General features: G+C 34.8%; 1 protein-coding gene across 1 annotated transcript in view; it reads left to right on the forward strand.

The window, feature by feature from the left end:
- LOC149907579 (uncharacterized) overlaps positions 1–8891 on the forward strand; it is a 21362-nt gene extending 12471 nt beyond the window's left edge. Inside the window, exons 39-58 of the mRNA XM_090102605.1 lie at positions 134–276; positions 353–403; positions 473–584; positions 662–789; positions 894–944; positions 1026–1134; positions 1311–1444; positions 1534–1584; positions 1725–1836; positions 1918–2048; positions 2127–2177; positions 2258–2992; positions 3077–3223; positions 3308–3435; positions 3685–3798; positions 3881–3939; positions 4084–4193; positions 7195–7324; positions 8053–8143; positions 8623–8891. Of these exons, the coding sequence (XP_089958731.1) occupies positions 134–276; positions 353–403; positions 473–584; positions 662–789; positions 894–944; positions 1026–1134; positions 1311–1444; positions 1534–1584; positions 1725–1836; positions 1918–2048; positions 2127–2177; positions 2258–2992; positions 3077–3223; positions 3308–3435; positions 3685–3798; positions 3881–3939; positions 4084–4193; positions 7195–7324; positions 8053–8143; positions 8623–8844 (2809 nt within the window). The 3' untranslated portion in view covers positions 8845–8891. The remainder of the gene's footprint in view (positions 1–133; positions 277–352; positions 404–472; positions 585–661; positions 790–893; positions 945–1025; positions 1135–1310; positions 1445–1533; positions 1585–1724; positions 1837–1917; positions 2049–2126; positions 2178–2257; positions 2993–3076; positions 3224–3307; positions 3436–3684; positions 3799–3880; positions 3940–4083; positions 4194–7194; positions 7325–8052; positions 8144–8622) is intronic.
- Positions 8892–10981: the final 2090 nt, after the last annotated feature.

Below are 10981 nucleotides of genomic sequence, written 5' to 3' on the forward strand. Positions count from 1 at the left end.
TGTTGATTATTTCTTTAATTCTTATTCAGAACTTCTCAACAGAAGCAACTTCTTGCATTCAATTGAGAGATTTTGAAAATAAATGTCTTTAGAAAATTTTAGCATTTTTTGTAACTTGTTCATATTTCTAAAGGCTATCAATGAAACCGCCAATGAAAGTGGATAAGGCTGTAAAGGAATCAGCGGACACATCACGCCTACATAAGAAGTTTGAGAGGAAGTTAAGCACGCTCGTCAGCAAAAGTACTCCACCTCAAATGTATGATGCTATGCAAGGTATGACCAAAATCTCATACCAAATAATATGAACTATTAAGATAATTCTTTTTCTTTATATTTATCACATTTTCAGATGTCGTCATTGAATCTTCCCGGATTCTATCGGAATATTTCGTTACCAAAAGTAAGTATACAAATGGCTTTATAATTAGTTTTGCTATTTATCACTTTCTTAAACTCAATTATTCATTAGGTTATAAGGCACTCGTTAGAGAAGCTCTGATATCTGAAATGCAAAAGCGCGGTAACGAAATACTTATAGAAGTTGATGGAGCCGCAGAAACGTATTTCTTCGCTGCGCAAAGGTTTGTGCTGACAAAGAAGTAGACAATAATTTGTGGAGATAAATATTACTTCAGTAATTATCTTGCTTTCTTTTCAGATTGAAGAAAGCCACGTCGCTAGAAATTAACGAACCATGTACCCAAGTTGCATATTACTTGTGTAAAAAGCTAGAAGAGATGATTCGGTGCCGTTCCATGGCTCGAAAATTGACGTCGGCAATGAAAGGTTAGAATTACCGACCTTTATAATAATTTTCTAATTTCTGAATGTCTAGTTGATGAAAAGTTGCTGTATTTTCCATACGTGATAAAATATGTATTTAATTTCAGATCACATAAATGAAGCTTCCAACTACTTATCAGCGCACGTGACTAAACCAGGTATGATTAAAATTGATAAAAGTTCTCCAAATGTATAAGTAATAAAAATAGATATGTATAAGATTAACAATTTTTTAATAGATGAACAAATCGAAGCATATGTTGCACTATTGAATGAAATGGAAGCAGCCGGCGATAGCCTTCTCATTGAAGGAAAAATTCCTAAATCTTATAAAGATTCTGCAGCATAGTAAGTTTCATTTTCATCAATTGAAACATCGCATCTATTGTAATGCTTTGTGCAATACCAATAATAAAGAATACAGATATAATACCAATCCAAACTAAAGATAAGGATTAGATTAGAATGAATTAAATGGTTGCTATTTAGAAAATCTTCATAAATGAAAAATCGAAATCTTTTAGTTTACGTCAACTAACCTCGTTTACGGATCAAATCAATCGGTCAGATGCGACCCTGCAATCTACGACGGAAGGAAAGCTAAAAGCCTTAATGGCCAACGTAACTGCTAGTGGTTACAGTCAAAATGTTATTGATGGTGAGATAAATTTGCGTAGCTATATTATGATACAAAAGGGAAATAATTATTGATATACTTTTTATACGTATCAAAATGTCTTATTTCAGGAGTAATAACAGAATCTACAAGGCTTCTAGTGTCATACATTATGCTGCAAGGTGAGATTTTGTTCATTTTACTAGTGATCTGTGAGCTTAATTTACGCAAGGGTGGAGACCCTTGATGATATTCACTGAGTCAAAATATTCAAGAAAAACCAATAAAGTAGAATAAAAGAACCTTGACAATCTTTTTTCAGGTGAGAAAACAGAAGCGTTGAAGGTATTAATACAACAAATGGATTTACACAGCGGAAATGTTCTTCTTCGACATGGCAAGATTCGCAAAACTTATGGAGAAGGAGCAGATTTGTATGTTAACACAATTTGAAATACATGTCAAATAAATTACGTCTGAATCAGAAGCTATTAACCGTATCAATACAATTTCAGATTACGCACGAAAAATGCCGATCAATTAAGTGTACCCAGTGCTGACCCGGTGGTTGTCAGGAAAATTCAAATAAAACTGCGCAATATAATGCACCGGTGCACTCCTGATCAGTTTTCTACTTTAATGGAAGGTAAACTCTTTCAGAGACTGAATACTATTGCCTTTTTAATTACGTAATACGTATATTGTTGAATTGTTCTCTTTACAGATGTTATTGAAGATGCAACAATGTATTTGGCCGTTCATTTCTTGGAACCACGTAAGTAATTTGTCTTTCTCCAAGATTGATGGAGGAGGTCTGCAGTTCCATATATTAATTTACCTTCTATATGATTTCAGAAATAATTCAAGTATGTAAATGTATGAAGAACGTATTCGTCCAATGTGAATTATGGTGTGATGAGATTTTACGCCGAGTCGCACACCCTTGCTGTACATGCTCTAGGCATATATCTACACAAGCGTTGTCAGATTTGGCACCTGGCCAGCAAATACATGCAAGCCCTGGTTCTTCCCGAGCACACACTGCTGGAATCGATATAACTATCACTCCTTGTCCGAGAAAAATCAGTTCAATCCTCGGGACCAAAAATAAAACTGCAATATGTCCAGCGGCTAAACCGACGGAAGAATGTGAAAGAACGACCACGGCTTCCTACCTTTTTTACACTCCCGCCATGTCTCATAAGATGCCCACTCAGACGAATCCAGTGAAGTTATCCACACCAACGTCTGATTCTATACAAACTCCCTTGCATCTCTCGCTAAGTCATGCAACTAGATCACCATTATCCTCCCCGTTGCGCTTCTTTACCGAAGTGTATGAAGAAAATAATCTTGCATTACGTGAAAGTATATCACCGAGCCCTGTCAAACATGAGACGGATGAATCTTCCCCGTCCTTTTATACACCGCAAAGTGCGGATTCGCGAGATAAAGAAACGTTACCATTTTTCTGGCAATCTCCAACTACAATGTTTGCAGAAGTGCATTCACAAAATGTCCCATCCATGAATGTGCAGCCACTCAGTTTGATTAAAAAAACTGATCAAGTGCCGAGAGCACACAATGCAAGTAAGTTTTACGGGCAATTATTCTCAACCTTAAATCGTAGCTTCGGTTAATTCAGTAAGTGATCATTTTTTATAAAAAAATCAGGAGCGCCAATTGTAACAACGGATCGAATGGCCGATTGGCACGCAATGATGGTCAGCCTCATGTGGAATGTACAAGCATGGCGAGATTGGATTCAAGAAAACATTGATCGGGCACTTGCTTACCAACAACAGTCTCCTCTTCCAACAGGTTTGATTAAAAACAATCAAAATTTGATAAAAAAATAACTTTGGAATTCTTCTTATATTTTAAATACCTTTTTTCTAATTTTAGGACATCCGGAAGAAAACTGGATAGGCTTTCAGAGAAGGGTCGCTACAGAAGCGTTGCAATGGAGACAATACAATAAATTCAGTCGTCTTCTGACTCTTCGATTAGCTTTACGATACAGAGATAAACAGGTTACTTAATAGGAAATCTTTATTACTTAATTCGATTCATAAAATTATTTTGGAAATCGAGCCAAAATTATTTTGGAAGAACATTCAAATATCGCTCATAAACTGTGCTTTAGGATCGGATGGCCGATTGGCAATCTAAGTAATGTCTCTAAACTTTTTTTATAATTTTATTTTTTAAATAGAAATTAGTCATTGCTGAGAAATTGCTGGCTTTCGGATTTTGAGTTATCTTTATTGAAATGGCCGCAGATCGTGTCTCCTACAAGAAACACAGTCAAGACCAATGTTTACATGGAATGCCAACAAGAAATGCTTGATATTATTGACATGTTTAATAAGTGGACACACTGGCTTACTCTCGTAGTACGTACTACATTTTAACTTATTATTCTTTGCAATATCTTCAAAATCTTGAACATGGTAAACCTAACAAAAAATATTTCAGATTAAGGAGACAGATTCATTGCAACAACAAGCTAACACGGATGTATCTTTATATGAATTGTAAGTATCATTAGTATCTCTAAATGAATTGGAAGTACTATTCTATTATTATTAAATTCGAAGGTAAAATTATAATAATGTCCTGAGTATTTTTTATCAATAAAAGAAATTCTGGAAAGAAAAGCATATGATAATACTTTACAGACGGTGGAAGAATTTCAAGAAGAAAGTTCAAGAATACGCCGATGACTGGCAGAAATACAATACGCACCTTAAGGTTTGCTGGGAACAAAAGCATAAGAAAATTATAACAGGTGATTGTTAATCATGAGTATATAATATTATGTTCTGTGGTGTTAATACGGGAGATTATCGATGAAGGAATTCCACCTTCCTTCCTCCACATTATTTAATGACTCCACATTATGTAATCCTATCCTATCCTACTATAATCGTATAGGAGCTACCAACGTTGACAAGTGAGAATTTTGGTATAGTTGGTTTTTTGATATATTGTTCCTCTAGCTATTTCGGTTAGAGTCCGCGCAGTCTGGCTGGCCGGAGTGGTTGCGTTCAGTAGTGCGCATCTTATCTGCACAGGAAATTATCCTTAATTTAAAGTCATTTTTTAACGCGTAATTTTTAAACTTTTGCCTTTAGATAGATCCATCAATCATAATTTTTTTATTGCAAGACGTTTTTTTCGTTGTTAAATAGGTGCCAGACGCAATTTTTAATTTCGTTTTTATAAAAAATTCAAATTATTTTAGAATGTCTGTAAATTTCATATTATGTTCTTCAAACATAATATAATCTAAAATTAATTAGCCAGACGCTAATTCGATTGTTAAGTATTAAATATGTACAAATAAAAACGTAGTGAAAATAGGTAAGTATAACAATTTGATGATTGTGTATATGGAGAGATAGTTTAAAGTGCAAGACAGATAGAAAGGGTCGGCCGCGAAAATTAAATAACAATAAACAATAACTTTTTTTTTTCGAAAATATAAGATGCATAGAAATTGAATTGTTCCTACTCTAGGATTCCCTGTGTTGTGGGAATAAGTACCTTCCATTGGTATATTTTATTCCTTAGGTTAAAAATAAACTATTATGGTACATCAACAATCTTCTATACAAAACAATTTTTTTTATTACTCAACTAGCGACCCGCCCTGGCTTCGCACAGATGCGATGCTGATACTAAAATATATATATATATATAAATCTCGTGTCACAATGTTTGTCCTCAATGGACTCCTAAACCATTTAACCGATTATAATAAAATTCGCACACCATGTGCAGTTCGATCCAACTTGAGAGATAGGATAGTTTAAACATGTAGGTACCACGGGTGAAGCCGGGGCGGACCGCTAGTATACTAGCTATACAAATTCATGCTAACTAGGGGAGACCGAGGGGAGTTGAAACAATTTTCACGTTTTGTTTAATATAACTTATACTATTATCAGAAATCTTATGGTACTGGTATCAATCGATAGGTTATTCTATACACTTGCGAATGGTTAGCATAAATAAACGGTAAGCGTTGAAAATGGTGGTGAAAAATTGACTTAATCGTAACAAGTCAACTTGTTTCAATTCCCCTCATACCGAGGTAAGATGAAACAGAGGTCGAGGAGAGTTGAAACATAATGATTCTGGGGAGTAATAGGAGCTGCAAAATAAAAATGATGATTGAATTCAAAGGTTTTAATTAAAACTTATAATTTCAAGTAATCAACGACCTTTATAAGTAATATTTTAATAACATATCAGTCAAGAAGGTCTAATACAAATAATAAACACCTAAACTACTAAAAATTAACATGCGTAACATCAATTATAATCAGTCGAATCAACAAAATGTTTTACATTTTTATAAAACTAAATCTTTTACATAAAATAGTTAATAATCTGTCGTTTTTAAAGTATAACAATCGGTACCTACTATAAAGTATATAAGGAACAATAATTTAAAAAATGTCAAAGACAAAGTAGACGATTCGGCTTAGACGATAACATAAATAATTCTGACAGTGAGAGGGAAGATGATGATGATGATGATTATGAAGATGGCTTTTTAAATTTAACAATGTAATTGTTTAACCTTCATTGATATAGTTTTTATTCCATTCTTTTTAATGTATGGTAACTTTAATTTATTTTTCACTTTTATGTTTTTTTTTTCATTTTAACTTTTTAATTTATAAGAACAAGTGTAAATAATATTGTATTCTTGCAATTATTTCCTGTCGCATAATTAAAATACACTAGCTGATGAGCTGCATGCTTCATTACTTTTTTTTATTTATACTCATTTTTTAATACTTAACAATCGAATTAGCGTCTGGCTAATTAATTTTAGATTATATTATGTTTGAAGAACATAATATGAAATTTACAGACATTCTAAAATAATTTGAATTTTTTATAAAAACGAAATTAAAAATTGCGTCTGGCACCTATTTAACAACGAAAAAAACGTCTTGCAATAAAAAATTATGATTGATGGATCTATCTAAAGGCAAAAGTTTAAAAATTACGCGTTAAAAAATGACTTTAAATTAAGGATAATTTCCTGTGCAGATAAGATGCGCACTACTGAACGCAACCACTCCGGCCAGCCAGACTGCGCGGACTCTAACCGAAATAGCTAGAGGAACAATATATCAAAAAACCAGCTATACTAAAATGACTTCTTTTTCAACGTTAATAGCTCCCGTACCATAATATTATATATCTTATCTTATCTATACTAATATTATAAAGAGGAAAGGTTTGTAATTATGTATGTATGTATGTATGGTTTTCACGCATAAACCACTGGACCGATTTTGATGAAATTTGGCACACACAATCTTTAGACCCCGAGAAAGAACATAGGCTACCTTTTATTGCGAAATATGTACCACGGGCGAAGCCGGGACGGACCGCTAGTACTATTATAAAGGCGAAAGTTTGTAAGTATGGATGTATGGATGTTTGTTACTCTTTCACGCAAAAACTACTGAACCGATTACAATAAAATTTAACACACATATAGAGTAACTTGGAATAACACATAGGATAGGTTTTATCCCGGAAATGTCACGGGATCGGGAACTGTGCGTGTTTTTTCTTTGAGAACGCGGGCGGAGAGCTACTATGTGTATATTAATGTCTCCACATTAATTATGTATTGTTAATAATTGTGTAATTTTAATACTAACATAATAGTTTTAAGGTAGGTAACAAGATACTAACAATTATATGGATATTGCAATTATCTGAAATAAATCAAATAAATAAATAAATTATAATATATCTAGAGTGGTTGCCCGCGTGGAGGCAGCCGGGGCCGGTGTGGGTGGTGAGCGCGTGCGGGGCCGTGCCCAGCGGCGCGGTGGCGGCCGGCGTGTACGAGGGAGAGGTCACGTGGGTCGCGCGCACGCCGCACAGGTGAGGGGTACTGGGTAGTACTAGCACAGAATACATAATAGTAGCTAAACGCTATAGAACGGACACTCTCCGCCTCCCGCCAAAATTAAACACTTACCTCACCCCGCACGATCAGGCTATAAATGGTCCACATTTTTCTACAAGGACGATACGCAACGAAGAGTGACAACATTAATCAAATTGACTTAAAGTAATTTTATTATTTTGGATTTGTGATTATCGTTTTTCGTAGAAAATGGTTAGATATTGTGCTGTTTACGGATGTATTTCATCAGAAAAACGCGAATTTTTTTTTTACGCTAGTCACAAATGTGCCAACCATAAGACAGTGCGCGCACGAGCAACTTTGTCTCCGCAACTTTTTTGTCTCCGCAACTATTTTGTCTCTCCCACCCATGGGCTAGTATGGAAGTGCGCGCACGTAGCGACGCAACTCCCCATACAAATTGATGGGAGAGACAAAATAGTTGCGGAGACAAAGTTGCTCGTGTGCGCTGGCTCTAAAGCGTCAACACACACATTTGCAGTCTCTACAGTGTGACTGTCAAAACGATCATTTTGTATGGAGTGTCCGGGGTGTGGTACTAGTGTATAACGATATCACGAAAAGTGGTTTGCTCCAATAATGAGTGGAGGATACTGGGATAGAATTGGCAGTAGCGTGTTTGGGAATCGACATTGGTAATTTGGTAGCACGTACAATCAATTTGATGTACTTATATTTACAGATGCAACGTACTTCCTGCCGCTCTGCACCCGTCGAAGCATTGCTGCATATTATACGCTGATGGCGCTGTACATCATTATACGAAGTATCAGGTAAAGAATATAATAATATAACATTGAAATTAAATCGTTAGTTATGCTCTAGCTCGCTTTGCTTTGAAAAAAATTGAAGGATCAATTTCACGAATTTTACGAAGTACGAAAATTGCTTTGAAGGCTTTTTTTATGTCATCATTTTAAAATTCATCAGATAAATTGATAATTTGTTAGCCCTTATTTTTTTGCACGCTTTTTTCTTTATAATTATAGATTTTATAATTTATCTGCCCTATCCACACAACCATTGCTCTAATCACTGAATTTTAATCATATTAGACCGGGAGATATTTCGCTATTTTCCGACGAGTTCGACTAACGCCCACGCGACTAAGCCGGTACCAGCGTTCATACCATCATTTTTCTTTTTGTCATTGCGTACTAAGAACCCTGTAGAACCGCCATCCTGTTACAAATGACTCGAAATTTTGTGTCAATATCTCCCGGTCTATATATTAACATTAACCGCGGTCCAGGTAATGTGTAACGCCGAGGTCACATGGCTAGCATGGCGCGCGGGGGAAGTGGGAGCGCGTGCGGTGCGTATAGCGCCCGGGGTTCACGTGGGCCGCGTGCACTACCGCGGGTCGCACTTGCTCGGCGCCGTGCACGCGCCGCACTACCGCTGCCACGTGGTCATATACGGTCGCCCGTTTGCATTCAACTGCTATGAGCTGCTCGTGCTTAAGGAGAACTAAACTATCTGAGTAGGGAGGGATTTAAATCGATATTTTATGAGCTGCTCAAGGAGTTTAGTTCTCCTATCTGACTTTAGGCACTTTTAGTAGGGCGTAAATCGGCGGTTACATAGACGTTTGTTGGTCTTACAAAAACCTGCTGTTGATGTTACTATAATTATTTAGTGTGACTTAGGGCCGATTTTTCAATCCCGAGATAAACAGTCTAATATCTACCCCTCGAATAGATTTATTCAATTATTTATCTAACTCATAACGGCTCGCCTATTTTTCAATCGTGATTTATTTGATGAACAACTATCTGACCAAATATTTCCATATTGGCAGCTCTGCTCTCGGAGTGGCGAAACAAACATATTAAATTAGTCAGGTTAGAGCGGGATAGAGTCAACTCTTGCAATTTGTCAACAACCGTCATTATGACTCACGTCTTGTATTGCTCTTTTCTTCTATGATTGTTGATTGTTGTTTTGATTCGAGTAAAGAGTTTGGTTAAATTTGTGTTTCAATTTATATATTTTACGATGGAAACGACATACTTAAAGGCAGCGTTCGGCAAATTTTCAATGGCATGGTCATCAGTAAGTACTATCAAAAACATCAATTTCAATATGATTTTAATTGATAATAATTATATAGAAAGAGGTTTAATTGTTAATAATTCTACGCTCTATGTTATGACATACGAAAATATCCCAAATTTGACGCATCAGTTGTCAACTCAAACGCCTAACCGTCGAATAGCGCGCTATCTGGCCGTTGGAGCGGCAAATAGATTTATTCCTCAAATAACGTAGTTATTCGATAGATACGTCCTATTCGTCTGTTGAAAAATTGAATATTTTGTTAACTGAAGAATAAAGTCTATCTAGCTGTTTATCTGGGCATTGAAAAATCGGCCCTTAACAGATTGGTTTTGAATCTGTGTTGTTAATGATTAACGACTAACAGAACTCTTACATCTGAACGTTATAGTTTTTTGATTTTTTTTTATTGCCTAGTGTCGTACCTACTGGTGACGAAGAAGGTTGTATTTTCTTGTGATACGTGGTTGAGTCCACATAGACGATTGTGATCTATTTTATTTTTATTTAATTTTAGTGAGTTTTCTTGTCTTTCATGTTTTTGATTTGTGATTGTAATTTTGTAATGGTTGTTGAAATATATGAGTATCGATTTAATGAGGTGTTTTATTTGCCTTTTAAAATAAAACGAGGTTTATTACTTTTATTATTCATATAATTATTTACATCACACAGCCAATGAATAAGAAAACATAAAAATTTCTAAAGATTCATTTTATTGCATTATTTATACATATATTTAATACTATCTACTACAAATACACTTTCACAAAGATAGTAACTAACTTGATTACCAAACATTCTCTTGTTGAGGTATATATAGGTCTACCAGAATCTGATGGCATATTTATATTTAAGACTTAGATTACAAAATAAAATGCAGATGGAGCATGTCAATCGTCCGTCGCCCTTGTCAAAGAAAATACGAAATCAAAAACGAATACGAACCTCCGGCAGTGCTATAGCGATTCTAGTGTCATGCAATACGTCAAAATGGGTTTGATATTTTAGTAAAAAAATGCTGTCTTGTGATATTAAAATGCTGTAAAATTTGTTCCCGAAAACAAACAAAAAGATAAAACATCGTTTTACAGGTTTTCTGTAGATTATTTGGCTTATTTAATTTTATATACAAATAATAATTTTACATATATGAAGGAATTCAAAACTTCAACGTATGCTGCCAGTATTTTGAAAATGAATTTGCCGATTTTAGGGGTAAAACGGTAAAATGGTTAAAAGATCTTCGGGGTAGTGCTGTTGGATTTTTCGATCGTCAATGTGATTATTTATATAGTGCAATAAAGGTTCATGATCATTATTAGATTATTTTAATAAGCATTATACATTTGTTTTATTTACTTTTATAAAAAGCGTCATAAGTAGTCGTTTTCGCTCGCGATTTAATTCATGTGAACTCCATGATGGATATGATGAAAATTGAAAATAAAATGTCCCGCATTCTCGATTAATAACTACCGCTATTCGCATTCATATTATGTTTTGAAAAATAAAAACTGTTTTTTAATGTAATTAATTAAAAATTGAATAAA

This window comes from Colias eurytheme, chromosome 6, assembly GCF_061535395.1.
Source record: "Colias eurytheme isolate Ceu_HAF_F1 chromosome 6, ilColEury1 Martin Lab GWU primary, whole genome shotgun sequence".
In the NCBI taxonomy this organism is placed as follows: domain Eukaryota; kingdom Metazoa; phylum Arthropoda; class Insecta; order Lepidoptera; family Pieridae; genus Colias; species Colias eurytheme.